Consider the following 22,584-nt stretch of genomic DNA (forward strand, 5'->3'; position numbering starts at 1 on the left):
TTTAAGATAAAAGGATGAAAGTGAAGAGTACAACTACAAAATAAAGGGAAAGTTGTGGGGCCATGCTTCAGACAGCGGTTCAGAAGGACAGAAACTGCCTCCGGAGCCTCAGCAGCCCGGTAGCAGCAGTGTAACGGGACTCGGAGGGGGAGCGTTGCTCCGTGGGGGATGCAGGTCCTGCAGCTGACGGGGGAGCCAGAGAGGGCTCCTGCACCCTGAGTCTTCCACAGTAATTATGAGATTGCCAAAGAGGCAGTGTTGTCTTTTAAGGTTTGGCCACAAAAAGAAAAAAGCAGTGAATTTCTGAGGCTCCTTTCCTTTTTCTTTTCTTTTTTTCCTTTTTGAGTCAGACCCGGCGATGCACAGGGGTTACTCCTGGCTCAAGCACTCAGGAATTATTCCTGGCGGTGCTCAGGGGACCATGTGGGATGCTGGGGATTTAACTTCAGTTGGCCACATGCAAGGCAAACGCCCTATCACTCCAGCCTCTCCTTTCCTTTTTCAATTAATTTTTGAGAGGAGGGGGTAGGTCACACCCAATAGTGCTCCAGGGGATGCTCCATGCTCAGGAATGAGTCTTGACCATGCATGGGAGACCAGACACACTGGGCATGAGTCAGGATTGGCTGCATGCAAGACAAAGGCCCTAACCCCTAGACTATCTCTCCGGCCCATTATTTGGGCTCCCCAGACCTTTGACCTTGGAAACCGTTTGTGCTATCATGTGTGCTCTCAGGAAGCCCTGGGGAGAGACAGGCAGAAAGATTAGGCTGAATTGGATATGTTTTCCCAAATACATGCCCTTCTCTGTGCCTTTATTTGGACAGAGGGTCCTTGCAGATAGATAGATAGATAGATAGATAGATAGATAGATAGATAGATAGATAGATAGATAGATCTCATCTATTTAAGATGAGATCTTTGCAGAGAAGGGTAGGACCTGGCCGCAGCGATTGGGGTGCTTAAAAGAGGAGGCACACAGAAGGAAACGGGCACAGAATGATGTCTCTTCATATGTGGAATATAAAGAATATAGTCAGAGAATAACAAATGGCCAAAAGCAACAGGTCCTGGAACTTGTCTACAGAACTTGGCTGATCACAGCAGTGAGATTGGGGTGCGAAAGGGGAGAGGAGACAGCTGAGGGGTATGGTGGGAGGGAACCCTGGGACAATGGGGGAGGAGAAAGGGCACTCTTGTGGGGAGTGTTGTGCTGGAATGTTATGTGCATGAAGCCCTAACACTGATGCTGAAAAACTTGTAAAAATTGAAAAAAATTAAAACTGTAAACAGGACTGGAGAGAATACAGCAGGGAAAGTGCCTGCCTTGCATATAGCCAGTTGGGGTTTGATCCCTGCACCTCCTCTGGTTCTGAGCCTTCCCAGGAGTGGCCCTTGAGCACAGAGCCAGGAGTAAGCCTGAAGATCCCCAGGTGTGGCCAAAATAAAAACAAAACAAAACAACAACAACACCAACAACAAAAACCGAAGGAGCAGAGCCATAGTCCAGCAGGTTTGCCTTGCACATGTCGGCCCAGGTTTGATCCTCGGCATCCAAATGGACGTCAGTACCAGTAGGAGTAATTCCTGAGTGCAGACCCAGGAGTAACCACTGAGCATTTCCAGGTATGACCCAAAAAGCCAAAAATACAAAAACAAAAACCAAAAGAAAGCACTTTCCAGCTCCGTAAGACTTTTCATTCAGCTTCATGAGGCCCCGGAGCTAGAGCTGCCCAGCTCAATTACTTCTGAATTTTCATTCCATGGAAATAGACATGTGTACTGGTATTTCAACTCACATATCACAAGCAGTGTGATAATTTGTTAGGTAGATCACTAATACTGCAAGGGTATTTGGGGAATTCCACAGTAAAATGATGAACAAATTTACTTATTTATGTGCTTTGGTAGGGCTTTGATGTGGTTTTAGATCCTTGACTTAAGATCTCGTTAGAGATTGTCAGTAGACATAGTGCAACCTTGTGTGACTACGAGACATATCCCCCATCAGGGCTGGTCTGAGCATGTCTGGCCCTTGTCCTGGATGCACTGCTTTACTTCCGCTTCTTCCAGGAAATGTGGCTCCTGCCTGCTTTCCCTTCTTGCCTAAGACCCAGTCCTTCCCAGCTGGTTTCCCATCACCCTTTCCAGACTGTTGCCTTTCTTTACCTCCAAACTCAAATTTCCATTAGAGAAAATTTCAAAACTCCAAGAGAACAGAGATTAGGATACTGAGCACTTAAGAGCCAGCAGTGAGCATCAATGAGTTCAGGGAGCAGGGGAGAGGGACTGGGGGTCCTGGCACCACCAGTAGAACAGTGATATTGGCAGTACTGTACAAAAAACAAAACAAAATGTAGTAACTGATCCACAGCTCAATGGAACAGGAAGGGCAAGACAGCTGTTTGAGTTGTACTTGTAAGTTTGCTTCACTCTGACCTGCTGGCTGGGTGCTCACACCATTCAAGTCTCTGTTCTTGAATGATTTTGTGCAAGTGTCACTGCGGCACAGTCTCCCTCCCAGCTTGTTCTTCACAGCAACATTTCTAACCAAGTTCATCTCCTTCTCCCTGGCTTCCCACTATCATCTATCTCTCAATCTTTCCGCTCCCCAGTTGCCCACATCAAGTCACCCCAGCTCAGCCTTGCACCCAGAGCAATGGATGTTCCAGAATCAGATTAGCCTAAGCAGCAGCTGCTCCTATGGTTGCCTCCCAGCCTCTGAGAATGGTGGGGTCACTGACTCCTCACCCCAAATCACAGCTACCTCTGGTGACCTCCAACAATACAAATTCCCCGACCAACCCATTTAAGCAGAGAATGACATCCACCTTCTAAATCTGTGGCTTTGTATGATCGCTTGGTTCCAAGATGATGCTTTTGAAATGGATGGTCCTGGAAAAGAACACGTAAGTAAAATGGGCCCTCAAAGGCCCTGAGATACCGGCCACAGAAAACACTATTCTGTGCACATTCTAAAATGGAAAGCAACTCTAAAATCAGTGTTAATTTTGTTCCTTGTCACATCAAGACTGATAGTCACCTGGTTACTGAAACAGATTTGGAGATGAGAAAATGACCTTCAGGAACATCTGTGTTTCACACCTGAGACTGTGATGGGAACTGTGCTGGGGTGAGGCACCTGCAAACCTGAGACATTTCTGATGATCCTCTGGGTCACAACACGCAGTTAACAGGAGTGTAAAGGCACATGTGTGCCATCTAGAGTGTTGGCTTTGGGTCATGAACTTCTTGGCAACTTAATAAGCATTTCTAAGCTCACAGCCCAGAGAAGTTAGATAACTTCCCCAGGGTCTAATAGTTGACAAATAGAATGGGCTCCAACTCTAATCCAACCAACTCTAAAGCCCATGTTCTAGGCTGTATTTTCACCATGGCATACATCTTACTTAACGTTCTCTTAGTCCATTCATTACTGACTGAACAGCATTGGGAAAAATTTTACACTCTCTTTGTCCCTCAGTTTATTTTTAAAAGTAATAATTATACCTTATTATATTCATTCGGACAAGCCTCACGCGTGAAGGAACCAGCAGAGGAACCCAGGTGTGTGGGACCCGGAACCGAGATCTCCAAGACTGCTCAGATCGGCACTGGGCCTCTTCCACCCAGATTCCCCATTTTCCAGTAGTTGGGCGGTCACAGCCAGAAACTGCCCCCACCCCCCCCCACCTCCCGGCACCGTGTAATCCCATCAATAGCCAATATCCAGAGACTATAAAACCAAGCTCCCAGAAGACATCTTATAGCCTAGTTCTCCCTCTCGGAGAACATGGCAAGCTACCGAGTTTCCTGCCCCCACGGGGGAGAGTCTGGCAAGCTCCCTGTGGCATATTAATATGCCCAATACAGTAACAATGATGGGTCTCATTCCCCTGACCCTGAAGAGCCTCTAATGCAGCACCATTGGAAAGGACGAGTAAAGAGAGGCTGCTAAAATCTCATGACTAGGATGGAGACAATACTGGGCCTACTGAAGCAAATCAATGATCAACAGGATGACAGTGATACAGTGACAGTACAAAAATTATTTTTAAAAACAATAATGATTTTGTGACCAAATTCTGTTTCAGCCTGAGACAGCTCTGTATTCTCAGCCTCTTTCCTGGTCTATTTTGAAGCAAATATGGACATTTCATTTATAATTATTTCAGCAAGTAACATTTCACATTTAATTCAAATTAACCAAAAAAATTGTTTTTAAAAAATGTTTCTCTTTCGACTAGCACACATCCAAAAGAACAAAAGCAACCGCTGTTGGAGAGGATGTGGGGAGAAAGGGACCCTTCTATACTGCTGGTGGGAATGCCGACTGGTTCAGCCCTTCTGGAAAACAATTTGGACGACTCTCAAAAAATTAGAGGTTGAGCTCCCATTTGACCCAGCAATACCACTGCTGGGAATATATCCCAGAGAGGCAAAAAAGTATAATCAAAACAACATCTGCACATGTATGTTCATCGCAGCACTATTTACAATAGCCAGAATCTGGAAAAAACCCGAATGCCCTAGAACGGATGACTGGTTGAGGAAACTTTGGTACATCTATATAATGGAATACTATGCAGCTGTTAGAAAAAAGGAGGTCAAGAATTTTGTAGTTAAGTGGATGGGCATGAAAAGTTTCATGCTGAGTGAAATGAGTCAGAAAGAGAGAGACAGACATAGAAAGATTGCACTCATCTAGGGTATATAGAATAACAGAGTGGGAGACTAACACCCAAGAACTGTAGAAATAAGTACCAGGAGGTTGACTCCATGGCTTCGAGGCTGCCTCACGTTCTGGGGAAAGGGCAACTCAGAGAAGGGATCACCAACTATAATGTAGTCAAAGGCCATGTGGGGGAAGGGAGTTGCGGGCTGAATGAGGGCTAGAGACTGAGCACAGTGGCCACTCAACACCTTTATTGCAAACCACAACAGCTAATTAGAGAGAGAGAACAGAAGGGAATGCCCTGCCACAGTGGCAGGTCGGGGTGGGGGGAGATGGGATCGGGGAGGGTGGGAGGGATGCTGGGTTTACTGGTGGTGGAGAATGGGCACTGGTGAAGCGATGGGTTCCCGAACTTTGTATGAGGGAAGCATAAGCACAAAAGTGTATAAATCTGTAAATGTGCCCTCATGGTGATTCACGAATTAAAAATAAATAAATTAATAAAAAAAATGTTTCTCTTTCCCTGTTTTCTCCCTTCTCTACTCCATCCCCATGACCAGTGATGTCACAGTCTGACACTTGCCGTCTGCATCTCCATCACAAAATTCAATATCTTCTGTTTACATGGACTTCCTATAAGTTGGTAGTTATTAAAGCTTGGTCAAATTCCATTCTTCTACTTTGATTTGAAGGTCATAGGGTATAGCTCATGAAAGTGCTCACAAGAAAGGCCTAGTTGTCACCAGATAGCCAATGATAATCATGACTCGAGCTCACTGCCAAAGTACCATGCTTATTTAAGGTACACACACGAGCACTCTGGCTGCTCAGATTTTGAGCTTATTTTCCCACTGCTGCTTTGCTGTCCCTGTCCATTGAGCTGAGATGACATGCCATCAGTTTGCTGCTCTCTCTGGTGCTTTATCTCTTTATCTTCTCCCACTACCCTCGCCTCTCAGAGAGAATGGAAAACTGTTCTATTTTTATCTTTGACCTTGAAGCCTAGATTCAGGCCTCTGACTCTGTCCAGCATCTTACTGGCACATGGCCTTGGGCATCCTCCCTGGCTGGTCCTCTGCCAGACAGAAGCATGGTGCCTCGGCACAGGCTTTGTGAGAACCACAAAGAATGGAATTCCAGGGTAATCATCAAGAGTTCCTCCCTGTGCCTGTTTCGATAAATGGTTGAAATTATGACTACACCTCAGAAATGAAATGCACTTGAGTGGCTAAACATAGCGAATGTATGAGAACGCAGAGTAAAGAGAATAATGACCCCTGGTGCTCTACCCCCTGATGGGCCACTGGGAACAACGCTGGTGACCAAGAGGAGCTGCAGCGTCTGCTCCCCAGGGCCCCGTGACTCTGGAAGAAACAGCAAAGAGTGACTGGGCCTTGTGGGGCTGGGGGCAGAGCTCAGGAAAGCAGAAAATTGTGTGTGTGTGTGTGTGTGTGAATGTGTGAGTATGTGAGAGTGTGTGTGTGTGTGTGAGTGTGAAAGTGAATGTGTGGAAGTGAGTGTCCGTATGTTGAGTATGTGTGAATGTGTATGTCAGTGTGTGTGTGTGAATGTGTGAAAGTCTGTGTTGAGTGTCTGTGAATGTGTGTGTCTGTGTGTGTGAAAGTGTGAGTGTGTGTGTGAGACAGACTTCATGCAGGGGGACGGGGCTTGTTTCACAGCCCTATAGCAGATCCCAACCCTCTCCCTCTCCTTACTTCCCCAGCGCTCTGACTTCTCACCCTGCTTGCCCTTGGAGTTCTCTTCTTCCAGAGAAGATAGTTAAAACAGTTGAGAAGCTACTATGCCACAAATCCTGACCGTTTTTCATTATGACTTTCTTCCCTTGACAGAAGAGAAGTCAGGCTTTTCATGAGACAAGATCATATGTTAGCAATCTCAGTTGAGTGAGGAAATCTCCCACAAGCAGGGCTGTGAGAGGGCTGGGGGCGGGGGGGGCTCAGTGTTCCTCTATGAGTGCTCCACTTGTCTGTGATGGCAATGGAGGGAAGTGAGGTGTCAGTCCTGCTCTGTCCATGACACGGCGGGCGACACTATCTCCAGAAAATCACCGACATGAAAGGCCCATGGGGCTCAGCAGTATCGGGTCACTCCCTGGCACGGAAGCCCAGCTCAGAGTCCCTCGAATGTGGGTGGAGCCCCATGATAAACAGATACTTGGCGGGGGAACCACATCTGGACGCCAAGCCCTGGACAAGCAGGGCAGAGGGGAGAGGCCAGGTGAGTGTCAGGACCCTGCGCCCCCCGTAGGCAGAGGGCTGGCAGCACCCAGCTCTCCAGGGCCGGCTAGGAGTTGGCAAGAGTCGGGCAGACTAGTCTGCAGAGACCCTCAGCTCCCGCACGCAGCCGCACAGTCCTCCTCTCAGGACAAAACCAGATGCTTCTTTTCTGGAGCGAGCTCTGGTATTAGCTCTAGTTGGTCCAGGCCAGCCGTGAAGGTGATGCCCGGCTCACTGCCTGGCTCTCCAGTGCCACCTGCAGGCGATGCCCACTCCCAGGATCCTTGGTGATCTCGCATCTGCTCCAGGAGGGGATGCGCCGCATCGTTAGTAGGACTGAAATGTGACGGACTGAAAATCAGTTTCGAAGAACAGGGCCGGAGAGGTACAGTTGGAAGGTGCTGGCTTGCACGCAGCCGACCTGGGTTCCATCCCTGACACCCTGGACGATTCCCCGAGCCCTGTCAGGAGTGCTCCCTGAACACAGAGCCAGGAGCACGCCCTGAGCACTACTAGGCGCAGTCCTCGAACAAAACACAAAGCAAAGTCGGGAAGAACAACTTTTTTCCAACTTGCTTTCCAGCGAGCTGGGTGAGCTGGGTGTGGCTGCTGAGCTTCGCCCCCGCGGCCCTCCCTCATGTCCCGGCTCTTCGCGGCCCTGGCGCGGGCAGCAACGCAGGTCCCTGCAGCCAGAAGGGCACCAAAGAGCCAGGGGAGAGCCAACGGTGTGTGCTCCTGCGGGTGGGGACCCTCGCCCCAGAGCATGCGTGCCAGCCCGGACTCGCTGGCAATAAGCCACACTGGGCGGCAGTCTGCTCCCCACGCCCCCACCGGACACGCCTCTGCTCTCCAGCACCCCGCCCCCATCTCCAGCTGGCAGATGCTGCCTCCCTCCCCACTTCACTAGGAAAGAGCAAGAGGCAGGAGAGGAGTCCCACAGCTCCCTACCCCCGCCTCCCACTCGCCAACTCCTGTCCTGGAAGCCCGGGCTCCGGGCTCCCCTGCCCCTTCTAGAGGCGCCTGACAGCACTTTCTCTTCCCTCCCACGGAGGCAAGCCCCTTCACTGGCCATTTGTTCCAAGACAGAATACATAATTTTCTTTCTGGACTTTATTTCCCTGACACCATCTGTTTCTTTTCTTTGGCAAACTCCCTCAAAGTGTGTCATCGCTGCAGACAGTTTCATCAAAGACCTCCAGCTGCTCAATCTCTCAGGCTTCTTTTTGCAGAAACACCATAAAGTGCTGATCCCTCCTTTCTCCTCTCACCTCCGTTTCCAGGAAAACACATCCCTGCCCCAGAGAGGCGTCTGGCGTCTTCTCACCCTCCTTTGCCGACTTCCTGCACCAACACGTTGTCAGCTCGAAAAGGCTCTGCTGTGCCGCCCCCCCCCCCCCAACAGCCTTTATTCTCTCAGCAAACTCAGTGGGTCTGATGCCATTTGCCTGCACTTCAAACTCCCTCCATGTCAGAGCAGCTTAAGACATTAAGACAGATCCATGTGCTGGAGCCGGAGCACACGCACTTAAACCCAACACTGCCAATTCTGGGTTCTCCTCTCAGAGAACTCAGAGAACCCCCAAGGACTGCCAGGAGTGATGGCTGAGAGCAGAGCGCTGAGGAAGCCCTAAAACTGGGTGTGGCCCTGAAATAAAAGAACCCCCTCAAATCCCCCCCCAAAAAGAAAAACTGTCCCTGACCTGTAGGATAACATTGGGTTTGTCCTTTCAGCCTTGCCACAGGGTACTTAGTTTACCTTAGAGCAATGGCCTTTCTGTATGGACACAGGAAGACAGTTATTAATATTATGCTTTGTAACTTTGGAGCTGATTGACTCAATAATATTTACTCCTGGGCATCTCCTTTCTCGACTCAGTTGCCCTTAGTTTCTAGCACCCCAAAAGCAGGGTCCCGATGAGGGATGGAAATGACCCAGGGCAAGCTGTGAGCTACCCTGGAATCGAAATGGGCCAGGCCAAAGCGCCACGATACTCAACTGTAAGTTGAGAGCGTGGTCATAGACAAATGTTGTCATGATCCAAAAGTAACGATGAGACTAGGACCCTGCTGGGGTTAGGAAGACTAACCTGACCTGAGGACTGTGGTCTGGAATATATAGTGAATGTCCTCAGAAAGAACCAAACTTTAAGTTTGATACATCTCTTACTGTGCTCATACAGAATGACGTTGTTAGAAATATTTGAAGTAGATTTACTACAACTAATTAAGTGGATTATTAGCTGAGGAAGGAAGGGACACACCCTGACACACCCTTGTTTGGACCCCACCCTTGAGCGGATCTCCTAGTAATCTGGAGTAATCTCCTTAGATGAGATTTTGTTAATCTCCTGGAGAAATGGTCTTACCCTTCTTTGCTGATTTGTTAATGTTCAACTACCTTTGTGTCACCATCCTATGTAGTTGCTATATAAACTAAGACTGTGGGGTAAGAGAAGGAGACAGCAGAGATAGATGAGGAGACAGCAGAGACAGAAGAGGCAGCAGGACACAGAAAGAAAAAGATACAGCAAGGAGAAGACACAGAAGTGAGGGAGAAAGAGGCAAGACAGAAACAGCAGAGAAGACACAGAGGTGGAGAGAGAAGACACAGAGGCAGAGACAGAGAGAGGTCGGGGGAGACCAGAGGAGAGACTACAGAGACAGAGAGACAGACAGAAGAGAGCACAGCGGCACACACAGAAGCAGATTACAAGGAGGAGCCATCCCGATCCGGTCCATACACGGCAGCTCGAGAGCACGGAATGCAAGTCGTGCACGCGAGAGAGAACCGCCCCGAGAGCCCATGAACAACAGAACACAACAGCACATATCATCACCCCCCCCCCCGCGTGCGCGCTTTTGTAATTTTTACACTGACCCACCCGCCTGACTTGCCCACCCACTCGAGTACTGCCCTTCTGTAAAGGGGTTTCAGCTGCTTTGCCCGTGGCTGGATCTGAAGTGTCGAGGACTGTCTGGTGTAGAATAAGCATTTAGCGGGTTTTTGTTGATTTGTTTTCTGTGTGTAGAGTGCAACAAGAGGCCCTGAACTCACTCACTCCAGCACTGCAGACATACAGGCAGTGACAGGCACTCCAGGCTGTCCCAAGGCACTGCTGGCTGGTTTCAGAGGGAGGGTCTGAGATTTAAACAAAGAGAGAGAAAATATAATAGCACACATGGAGGCCTTCAGTCTGCATCCTGATAAACTGGTTCTAACTGCCTGTTCGCAGCTGCCCCCTTTCAAGTGGGGACGCCATCTTCTGAGAGCGACCGGGGCCCCATGCAGTGCCACTCACGCATCAGGCGAGAGCAAAGGAAGATGCCACAAGCTTCACCACACATAGTCCTTTACTAACAAGACCAAAGCACCTAAAAGATTTTTTTATTGACATCAACTTCTTTCAAATGTCAAAATGTGTAAACTCTGGAACCATTTTGAGGACAAGCAAATCACTGCTGTTCATTCTGAGCATGTCGGCTGTGAGGCTTGGGTCCAGACACCACATTTCTGGACAACTCCTCCTTGGAAGCTCAGTTCAATTTCTCTGCCGGGGGCGGGGTGGGGACTGAGATGGAATGGTGGTTGCTTAGAGCCTGAAACAGACACTAGGAAGCGGGTGAGATCACAGAACTGCACATCTGTTAACACCTGGTGGGGGAGGGAAGGTGCCATGTGGCTGGTTAGAAGAGAAACAACTAGATGACTCCTCCCTTTTCTCTCCTCTCACCAGCCCTTAGTTTCTCCCTGCATGTTAGCTGGGGGCCTGACGAACAGGAAGTGATCTTGCTGCTGCTGGTCTGGAGACAGCTGGCCCACACAGGGTATCCGTGAGCCACCACTGGGGACGGGAAGGACTCAGTGACTCTCTGCAGCACCACTTGCTTCATTTCAGATATTCAGCCTGTGTGGAACCAGGAGGGTGGCAGGCCCGGCCCCGGGGGAAGGGAGGGGAGGGTGAGGCTGGGGGAAGGCGGAGGAGGAGGAAGAGCTGCTGCTGGGCTGTGACACATGAGACCCTCAGCTCATCGAGGGGAATCTGGGCTGTCCAGGCGGGCCTAGACATAACCACTGGGCTCTGTACCTACAGAGATCTCCTGACTTCAGGCAATCGTGACTTAAAAACACACGTCCCACGAAGCGCCATCTCCTAGAAATAGAATGCCAAGGAGAGCCAGCCCTACAAGGAAGGCTCACACAGCCGAGCAAGTTGCATAAAGGAGGGGATTTGTCACCCACATCAATATTTTTCTTTCCCCATTATGGGAGGAGTGAAACCAGCGCTAATAAATGATTAGACAAGAAACAGCTCTGGAGACCTATCTTGTCTCTTTTGACAAAAGCCTGAGCTCCCAGCATGAGAACAAGGTTACCCACGCACCTTGTATGCTGGTAAGAGCCACCATCTCTACAACAGAGAACAGAGAGAGCTACTCCTGATCGATGCCCGTTTTAAAAAATAAGCCGTTAGGTCAGAGACTATTATGACCTTCTTGGTTGGAACGATACATTTCCCATGTAAAACACACTCCAGTATTTCTGTGCTTAAGGCAGTTCATCGTATATGAGATGTATCACCCAAACAGTGGGCAAAAATTAAGAACTCTACAGCCCAAATTTATGCTCTGCTGTGGGTCTAGTTAAGCCACCTTTTTGCTTCCCACCCATCTGGAACTGGATCCACTGAACTCAGGACAACAAATTCAGGGTAGTCTGTTTTCATCGTACATGCCCAGGTATGCATTCTAGAATCATTCAACTTCTTCAGTGCTTTGCTACTCGATCCTGAAAGTCTCCCTGGAATGTCATTTCTCCCAGGCGGCAGCTGCTTAGAATCAGGGAGCCTTTGAACTCACCCCCCAGCTGTAAACATTCTGCTGAGTGCAAACTGCCCCAGGCACGGCAGTGGTTCTGAGAGCCTAAATGACTCCGCTGTGCATAGAGGGGGCATCCAGCTAAGTGCGAGCACCCGTTCTCCCAAAACATCTGCACAAGCCCCTCAACCCTCCAGCTCTCCCCCCAGGTTTGGAACTGTCTTTCTGTCACACGTATCTGAAAGGCAGCCAAAGGAAATTCTGTGAAGGTACTAGACTAGGGTGTTATGGAGAATCTTTCTGACCTGTGAGAGAAGCCACCTGCAGATTCCTGCTGGTCAGCCGTTAAAACGACACTCACCTGGAATATTATGTACAGAGAGGTGGCTGCTGCCGTAACCATGCACGGCTGGCTCCCCTCAGAAAACTGACACTTAACAGACAACACCAAGTCACATGCAAAACGACAGAGGTTCTGAGTGTGATGAATTCCTATTTACACCAGGGGTCACTGTTACAAAAACCGGTCATCACTCATGCTCTGACTGGAAGGTCTCCATAACAAAGGGAGCTAAGAAGGTGTCCACGCTTTCCCCTCTCTTGCAGGATTCAGTTGGTTCTTTGTCAGACACAAAGCATTCTGGTGGTGTCAGGTCCAAATAGGTTTCTCAGTAGTCTTCTGACACCTTTTTGCCTCTCTTTGAACAGCCAAGTTCAAGTGCGGGAAACCGTGATGTCTCTGGGACCAGGATGTCAGAGAGAAAGTGAATTGTTCCAGCCATGCCTGCAATTAAATAAGAATCCTTTATAAACCTGGGGGAGTGTCAGAAATAGTGTCATTTCATAATTTCTGTGCTGTAAAGATTTGGGAAGGGGAGATTTATTTTTTTATTACTTATTAAGGCACCATGATTTATAGTTATTTCCAATATAGATTCAACCATACAATGTTCCAACACCAGTCCTACTACCAGTGTCAATTTATATCCACCAATGTCCCCAGGTTCCTTTCCTGAGAGCTAATAATTTAAAAATAACTCCTGGACGGTACCAAATTAAGAAGTTCTGCACTGTGTGTGTGGGGAGGGGGGTGAGGATGAGAGGGGGGAATGGGGACATTGGTGGTGGTAAATGTACTGAAATCCATCAATAAACAACTCTGTAACTGTGTATCTCACTGTAATTCAATTAAAAAATAATTTTTTTTTTTTTTTTTTTTTTTTTGCTTTTTGGGTCACACCCAGCGATGCTCAGGGGTTACTCCTGGCTTTGCACTCAGGAACTACTCCTGGTGGTGCTTGGGGGACCATATGGGATGCCAGGGATCAAACCCGGGTCGGCCGCGTGCAAGGCAAACGCCCTACCCGCTGTGCTATCGCTCCGGCCCCCTAAAAAATAATTTTTTAAAAAAATTAAAAATTAATGTGTTTGTTTTGCACCACAAAAGAATGACCAGAATGAAAAGACACCCCACAGACTGGGAGAAAATAATTTCCTACCATCCATATGGCAAAGGGTTAGTTGTCAAGATACACAAAGCACTGGTAAACCTTAACAAGAAAGAAAAAACAATCTAGGAAAATATGCAGAGAAAAGATGAACAAAAATTTCCTCAAAGGAGACATACAGATAGTCAAGAGAAAATGAAAACACATTCGCATCACCAGAAAAATGCAAATCAAAGCAATAATGATTTATCACACGAGTGAGCCTGGCAAACATTAAAATGACTGCCGCCTGGGAACATCGGTGGTGCAGAATGGGCACTGGTGGAGGGATGGGTACTTGATCATTGTATGACTGAAACATAAGCACAAAAGTTTGTAAGTCTGAAACTGTATCTCACAGTGATTCATTAAAAAATAAATTAAAGAGTGAAGAATCCTGGCTGGCAGGCACCACTTGACACCAGAGAATGCTCCGGGCCCCTGAGCGAGCCAATATCACCAGGGTGCCCCAGATGGAGCAGGTACAGTCTCCCCATCTACCCCAGATGGAATCCCGGCGACCATGAGCCTCTAAAAACACGGTTCCAGTCTGTGGGGACCAGGACTATTTCTCCAAACTGCATGGGGGCACTGGAACTGGGCAGTTCCGTCCCAGCTTCCAGCTTGCCCCTGACCCACACCCTCAACCCACCCCCAGCACCATCGTGCCGCACTCAGCAGTGAAGAATCCTGGCTGGGGGGCACCACAACGCCAGAGAATGCTCCGAACCCCAAATCGAGCTGTTATCACCAGGGTATCCTAGAAGGAGCAGGCGCAGTCTCCCCGCCTTCTCCCGATGGAATCCTGGCGACTATGAGCCTCTACAAGCATGGCTCCAGTATGTGGGGACCAGGACTATTTCTCCGACCATTCCTGATAAACAAAGTGAGCATGGAAAATAGATGAAAGTATTCAATATTTCAACACCAAACCCACCATTATTGTTTGGGATTTTACCCCAACACTCAGATCTGCCGAAGAGGCAGCATTAGACAATTTGCTTTTTATTGTTGATTATGAATTGCATGTGATGATGTGTGGCCGTTATTGCTCCTAGGAGGCAGGCTTGAATGGTGGTGGGAATATCCAAGCAAATTAAATGCCCCAAACTATAGAGAGAGTATCTGAACAACTGTCTGCCGTAGAGGCAGGGTAAGGACTGAAGTGGAGGAGGGGATAACGGGGATATTGGTGGTGGAAAGTTTGCACTGGTGGAGGGATGGGTGATAGATCATTGTATTGCTGAACACCAAACATGAGGCTTTTGGCAGAAATGCGTCCGAAATATGCATTAGGTTTCTGGCACTGGGCAGCCCAGGTAGGAATGGGTTTTGTGCCTTGGCCAGTTTCCCCTGGTGGTTCGGTTGCCACCACCATTTTCCAGAGGCCTAGAAACAGCCAGTGAGGGGCCCACAGTGATTAGGAATGCAGGGCCTCATGGGATGGGGGGAACCGACTCTTCCCCCACCCCCATCCCTAAGAGACCCCGAGTTGTCACCCACGAACGAGCCCTCTGGCTGCTGATCAAGCTGCTTACCGGCCATGATCCCAGAGACTCAGAAAAAAGCGCTCGGAACACAGCAGCTTTTGGCAGAAATCCCTCCAGATTTAATTATTAAAACTTCTGTCACTGTCACTGTCATCCAGTTGCTCACTGATTTGTTCGAGCGGGCACCAGTAACGTCTCTCATTGTGAGACTTATTGTTACTGTTTTTGGCATATCCAATACGCCACAGCAGCTTGCCAGGCTCTGCCGTGTGGGCTCGATACTCTCGGTAGCTTGCCGGGCTCTCCGAGAGGGGCGGAGGAATCGAACTTGTGTCGGCTGTGTGAAAGGCTAAGGCCCAACCGCTGTGCTATCGCTCCAGCCCATTAAAACGTCAGAATTCCAAAATCACACAGCCACAATAATGGCCACGCATCATCAAATTGTCTAATATTGCCTTTTTTGGCAGATCTGAGTGTTGGGGTAAAGTCCCAAATAATAATGGTGGGTTTGGTGTTGAAATATTGAATATAATCAAAGTAGAGAGAGAGTAATGTAGAAATCATCTGCCACACAGGTAGGGGGAGGGTGTGGGATGGGGAGGGAATACTGGGGCTTTTGGTGGTGGAAAATGTGCACTGGTGAACGGTTGGATGTTTCATCATTGTATGAATGAGACTTAAACCAAAAACTTTGTAACTGCTGTCATGGTGTTTCAATAAAATTAATAAATAAATTTTTAAAAGTAAGTAAGTTAAAAAAAAAAGAGAGACATTATAAAAATAAAACCTAGAAAAAAATTAATAAAATGATTGCCAGTGCTGGCATGGATATAGGGAAAAAGGAATCCTTATCCAGAGCTCGTAGGAACGGCTACTGGTTCAACCTCTTTAGAAAACAACATGGCACTTCTGAAAAAGCTATCAGTTGAGTTTCTGCAGCACCCAGCAATCCTACTTCTGCACATCTACCCGAGGGCACCAAAACTCCATTCGGAAATGGCCCCCCACACTCCTCTGCTCACTGCAGCACGTGCACAATAGCCCAAATCTGGAAACAACCCAAGAGCCCAAGAAAGATGGTAAGAAAGCATGGTATGTCTACATGAGAGCACAAGCTGGCTGTAAGATGAAGTCCCACAGTCTGCTGCTGCCGGAGTGGAGCTGGCGGCGAGCCGGGCGGAGGGGCACAGCGTGCTTCCTCTCACAGATGGGACTTAAAAACCTGGCACGGGAACGAGAAATGGTGCAAGTCACCAGCATCTAAGCTCTACAGAATGGAGCTTACCAGGGCATGGGGCTGGGGGTGTGGGATGAGGAGGGGGGGTGGGACAGGAGGGCTCTGAGCCAAGGATGGAGGGACTCGGGCACCAGGGTGTGGGTCTGCTTCGGAGACACTGTCTGCAGGAATTCCTACTGCTGACAGGACGGTAAAACTTCCAATCACTGGGGCTAAAAATACTCTCCCCCCACCCAATTTTTGTTTTATAATTTCATTAGCAAACAAATTCTTATATTAGTACCAAGCAGGTTTTCAAATCACTCTTTTATTCCTGGTTCATTGCTGGCGAGTGTCCGGGGGGCTGAGTGTACACCGTACACTGGACCCCGTCTGGAGATCCCTGGGTGTCCCCACCCCCCACCAGGAGGGGCTCCTGAGCACTTCCAACAACAGCCCCAAACAACAACAAAAGCAAACTTTTTTTTGTTATTTGGTGTTGGTTTTTACATCTTTAAGATGATCTCACATTTTCACCATCAAAAGTTATGGATGCTGCTATTACAGCATTTCAGCATATAAAATTTCTTCTCTCTGAGCCTTTCTATCTCATCCTTATTGCAAAGCCATAGTTCGTATTTTCTTGAAGTTTTAAGAATGTTACTTTGAGGCAGCATTATTTGCCTTGGCTAAAACCCCTCCCGCAGTTCACAGCAGTAATGGGGCTTCTGGCTGCTGAGAGCCAGGAGTTTCTGAAGAGGGGGCAATGCAGACTGCTCCCAGCCCACCTCCCCCCTCAGCTCCTTCCGAGAAGGCTGTGTGGTTACAGCGTTCATTTGGATGTACGACTTACATAAAACAAAACACACCTATTTTCAGTGCACTTCTCTGAGTTCTGACAAATGTCTACGCCTGTATAAACCAGGCCTCCCAACTGCCTCCTCCAGAAGCCCCATCTGCCTCTCCCTCAGCAAGGGTGCAGCACAAGAACGAGCCAATCACAGAACGGTGGCTCGACCTGTGGCTTCTTCCTTTGGGTTTTCATGATCCATTTACGTTCTTTTTCTTTCCCCTCTGGCATTTTGGGTCACACCCAGCCATGCTCAGGGGTCACTCTTGGCTCTTGGGGGACCATATGGGACACCGGGGATTGAACCTGGGTCAGCTGAATGGAAGGCAAGTGCTCTCACCGCTGTGCTACTGCTCCGGCCATTGATTACATCTGACGTGTGCTAGTGGCTGTTCTCCTATCCGTGCTATCCCCACTCTACTCTTCTGCATTTTCAAAAAGGTCCCAGGCACTTATTTGAAAGCCACAGTGCATTCCGGAAGGGCAGCAGCTGTAATGCTCTCAGAGGGCTCTAGCCAAGGGTAGCAGCATCTTCTGATCCAGAGAGCCTCGGTCCCTCTGGGTGGAGGGAGGAAGGGGGCAAAGCTCCTCTGAAGGCAGCACACGTGAAATTCGCTCTTCAATTCTCACATGGAATAAGCCAAGCTGTCACTCCCATGGGTGTTCTGTTAACGGCCCTCTGTCCAGCCAGCCGGAATCGAGTCAGTGCCCGCTGCCGTTTCATTCTGCCAGGCACCCACAAGGCACCCACGAGGCACAGCAGAGCCGCCACATCTGAGAACTGTCCAGCCCACAGGGAATGCTAGGGTCAAAGGGCTCTGAAGTTGATACTATGAACTTGAAATAATTCCATTTAATTTATGTATTAATAGTTACGCCTGATGAAAATACATTGTTTTTATGAATGCAAAGAATAAAGTATTTCATCTATCTATACACAATATAAACATCAAAGAATAAAAGAAAAAAGATCCTATATATGAAACAGAAGAGTCTCTCAAAAAATGCAAAGTGCTTAAACTCACTTGAAAGTAAAGAGATAACCTGAACAGTCTTAGAACCTATCACATGGGCCGGAGCAATAGCACAATGGATAGAACATTTGTTTTGCACACAGCTGACTGGGGTTCAATTCCCAGTATCCCATATGGTCCCCTGAACAGCGCCAGGAGTGATTCCTTGGTACAGAGCCAGGAGGAACCCCTGAGCATTGCTAGGTGTGACCTAAAAAGCTGAAAAACAAACAAAAGCCCTATCACATATTGAGTGTGTAATTTAAAAATTCCTGAAAAAGGCATCTTTTAGCCCCAAAGGCTAGAGAAGTCTTTCAAACACTCTCTCTCTCTCTCTCTCCATAAAAACACAAGAAAGGAGGATACTTCCCAGTACAGTCGATTAAGTTAGTATTACCCTAGTGCCAAAAGGACATAGAAACAAACAAAAACAAAAGGGGGAAGTTTTGAGCACAGATGTAAATATACTCAAAAGTTTAGCCACTACATTTCTGCAATACATAGAAAGAACTGTATGTCGTAACTGTATGAACACAGAAAAACAGTTAAAAGATAAGTTTGAAACTGGATCTTCTCTTCCTCTTACCTTCAAAGAGCGAATACGGCCTGTCAGGGATACGGCATCCGTGAGTGCCATAGTCTAGACACCACTCTGCAAACTGAGAAGAGAGACATTTCTTTACAGGGTGAACGTTTCACTTGGTGAAAGGGCAACAAATAAGACACTGCGATCAATTCACCATGCATCAGAGAAAGAAGATTCTGGACAAGAGAGAAGCTAGGAAATGGCTTAGCCGAGTGTCTCCTGCAGCAAGGGGTGTCACCGCCCTCCACCGCCTGCTCCGCTACCCTGCAGCTGCTTGGAGGGAGATGGAAGTACAAAACCAACAATTTCACAACCTCTGTCCTTCCCAGGCCCAGGCCTCTTGCTCCTCCAGCTGACAATTCCAGCTTCAAACAAACGGTTCTATCAGCCCTCAAAGCCTACCTCCCTCCCTCCCTCCCTCCCTCCCTCCCTCACTCACTCACTCACTCACTCACTCACTCACCCACTCACTCACACAATCATCATTCACTCACTCATCATTCAGTAACTCAGCACTCACATTTACACACTCACCGCTCACTTACTCTTGCACATGACACACATTCATCACCATCCGTTTCCTCATCATGCCCATCCTTACATACTCACACTCACTCATCCACTCACACTCACCTATTCCTAACTGCCCTCCTGAGCACTGTCTGTACCTCCGCCTCCTCACTCTCCCCTTCCTTCCTCAGAGCTCCCAGATCCCTGGCCACACAGTGGTGCTTCAATGGGGCCTTTTTTGTCTAAGCTAATTGTCATCCGTAAACAAGCACAGGTGGGGAATAAGCAAATGGAATACCACATCTGGCACGCAGAAGACACTCTACTGTCTATCCTCCAAAACCAGCTCACTCTCACAGCATGTCACGGACTTAGTCTTCTCAAGAAAATAGGGAGACATTCAGGGACTTATGTCTTCTCCACATCCACGAAACATTCCATTTCACGGGTGTGACATCCTAAGTCTTTCTTAGTCTCTTTATTGTCACACTCAATAAAGCAAATACCTTGCTCTATAACCCACCATTTCACTGAGCAACAAGCTGGGGAAATTCAACTGCAACCGCATCTGTCCCTGGCACCAGAGACTGTTTTCTAAGAAAGGAGACTGTGGATTATAACCCTCTCATCTCCCTCTGGCAGATCAGAACCAACACAGGCCAGTGAGCACCATCTGAGGAGTCCAGAAAACAGTGCCAGCTCTCATCCTTGTGGGTTACTCTGACGTCATGGCCAGAGCCAGGTTGTGGTGTGGCCCTCCACCATATTACTGGAATACTAGAAAGACATCAGCAATTTAAACCATCATCAAGGCGGCCAACCGCTCACTCAAAGGGAAGGACTTCCTTTGGTCTTTGCCCTCCGACCTCACAGGTCACCATATCTGAGGCATTCCCCCAACACTGTCCCACTGCAGGAACACACTTGCTATCTGTGTCAGTGTCCTCATCGGGATGCACCCACGGCCACACCAACCCTGCCTGGGCTACCTGAAGGGTTTCGTATCCAAGAAGCCAGCTGACTCTCAGTCTTCAGTCTCCCCAGTCCCACTCGTAAGGATCCTCTAGTTATCAAAAGCCCAGCAGCCCCCACTCCCGGGTCTCTCCGGCTCTGCTCTGACAGTGAATGTCACAAAACTGGGCCTTTGTGTGCAGTTTCCTCCTTGTAACATAACATCTCCCCAACCCTATGAGTTTCCTCCTGGTAACACCCCCGACCCCCGACCTTTCATTTCCTGTCCAGTTGCCCAGCAGGTCTTGGCCCAGACATCATGCATGCGCTCTCCGTGCCTCACACACCCTCAGTGCACCCCGGCTCCTGTGTATGTCTGGCTGCCAGCAGGGAAGAACTCTACTGTGTCTGGATTGAGAAAACATTTCCTAACAACAGTAGATGTTCATTTTCCAAAAAAATGAAAAGATGTTATCAACTTGAATGCTGCCATCTAGAAAATGTCATTGTAAGCATTTTTGTATATTTCTTTCCAATTTTGTCATCCATCTCTTTTGCAGCATATATACAGTAATCACAAACATTAGAAAACCATTTTTTATCAAGGCTGGCTTTGTGTCATTCAGGTATATTAATTTTTATCCTCGGAATTATAGTTTCTGCTCAGTTCCAGTTGGAGGTGCTGGTGCACGGCAGCGCAGCCCAGTGAGGAAGGTCCTACCTTGCAAGCACGGTAGAGGTACTTTTTATCCTGTGTCAGACGGTAAAGGGACAGGAAAGAATAGCCGTTTCCTGCAGTCCCATGGCAAATGCCATAGCCTTTACGGAGTAAGCCCCGCTGCCAAATCACATCGCTACACTCCATGGCATCTTTTAAGTATTTTTCCTCCTTAAATACCTGGGTAATGAAAAACACAACAATGTTAAAAATATATTTCAAGTGAAAATAGCAAAATATTTTCCACTGTGGGTTAGACTATTACATGATATTAGAGAACCTCAAGAAGCATTAGAGTAAAAAACAAACACAACTGTTTTTCATTTGGGGCTTGGAGGCTCTATCTGGCAGTGCTCAGAGTTTATTCCCGGGATTATCCGGGTAATGCTTGGGAAACCACATGTGGGCCAGACCGAGCCCGGGTTGGCTGTGTGCGAGGCCAGTGCCTTGCCCACTGTACTATTTCTCTGTACCCTACTATATATTTTTATAAAAAAATTCAAATTACTGCACAGACCCTTATAGATCCTGTCTATTTGTTTTGCTCTCTTTCTACTTTGTGGTTCTACAAAATAAATTCTAAACCTTACTTATTTGAAGAGCTATAATTAAATTTACCAGATCTCTTTAGTAAGAAGTCTTGTCACAAAAAAACTATCCTATGACTCTTGAGAAAACCTTAACATTTCTGTGCATGTGAAGATATGCGACGGATTGAGTATTGCACAGACCACTGATGTAGGCAGGCAGATGGGGAAGGCGCTTTCCCCAGGCAGTGGCAGTAAATCTCCTGGGAAGTGGTAGCCCTGACCTCATGGAGAACTGGTGCCTGTCGGTAACAGACCCTGAGGAGGCTGGACCAACCCCCTCCAACAGAAGCTCCTGCAGAAAAGGAATTTCAAAGAAGACCATTACCACACCCTAGCAACAGACTTTTACCTAGGTAGAAGCCCCTCATGAGGAAGGGTGGAGAAACCCTATAAAGGGCACCTGGAAACAAAGGGAGCAGCATATATGCTGCCCGAGCCCATGTGCTACCGGAGCCTACGTGGCTGAGCACAAGTGTCGCCCGCATCTCCCCTCTTAAGGTGTGTACTTTCATTATTTCGTTTCTAATGCTGGAATGTCTAATGCTGGGGTGTGTGTAGGCGCTCTCTCCGCCCTTGGGGAAGCCAGGATTTCTCTTGAGCAGGCTACTCTCCACACTTTTCCTCTTTCTCGCCCTCCTTCCCTTCAAAACTTCCAAATAAAAACTTGTAATTTCACTGCTCGTCTACTCCTAAAATTTCTTTCTGCGAGGCAAGAACCCAGTAACCCTGGGTCCTGGGTGGCAGAGGCGGATTGGGAGAAAGTGACTGACTTTCTCCTCCCCACTTCACATGAGCCACCTCTAGCTCCCTGCCACGCCCCCAACATCAAAATGAGAACAAATTGTTGTCACTGAACCTAGACTCTAAGAAAAGCAGAACTGTAGGACAGAGACGGCTCAATGACAAAGCTCAGCACCCGGGGCCTCCAGCGCAGACCACGGCTGTCAATCATGACAGCTTACAGTCTGGGATCCCTGGACAGGGAGATCAACTGCAACAACAAAAAGATGCTCAAGGAACTATTTGGGATTAAGCAAAACTCATCACATAGAAATCGAGAGAACAATGAAACCAAGACAGGTGGCAGAGGCGGGTTGAGAGAAAGTGACCGTCTTTCTCTCCTCCTAGAAACAAATGTATAAACAATGTATGGACAAGGGCCAGAGAAATCTCGAAAGGGCTGCAGTCCATGCCGAACTTGGCACTGCATGTTCCTCTGATCGCTGTATCACTGTCATCATTGATTTCCTCGAGTGGGCACCAGTAACGTCTCCATTGTGAGACTTGCTGTTACTGTTTTTGGCATACCGAATACACCACGGGTAGCTTGCCAGGCTCTGCCATGCGGGTGAGATAATCTTGGTAGCTTGCCAGGCTCTCCGAGAGGAGCGGAGGAATCGAACCCAGGTTGGCGGTGTGCAAGGCAAATACCCTACCCGCTGTACT

General features: G+C 48.1%; 1 protein-coding gene across 1 annotated transcript in view; it reads right to left on the reverse strand.

The window, feature by feature from the left end:
- Positions 1-10,245: 10,245 nt before the first annotated feature.
- Positions 10,246-22,584, reverse strand: part of LANCL2 (LanC like glutathione S-transferase 2) — a 43,122-nt gene continuing 30,783 nt past the window's right edge. The window contains exons 7-9 of the mRNA XM_055130607.1: positions 20,552-20,728; positions 18,370-18,442; positions 10,246-12,511 (exon numbers count right to left, since the gene is read on the reverse strand). Coding sequence (XP_054986582.1) covers positions 12,396-12,511; positions 18,370-18,442; positions 20,552-20,728 — 366 coding nt within the window. The 3' untranslated portion in view covers positions 10,246-12,395. The remainder of the gene's footprint in view (positions 12,512-18,369; positions 18,443-20,551; positions 20,729-22,584) is intronic.

Source organism: Sorex araneus, chromosome 3 (assembly GCF_027595985.1).
Source record: "Sorex araneus isolate mSorAra2 chromosome 3, mSorAra2.pri, whole genome shotgun sequence".
NCBI classification, from domain to species: Eukaryota; Metazoa; Chordata; class Mammalia; order Eulipotyphla; family Soricidae; genus Sorex; species Sorex araneus.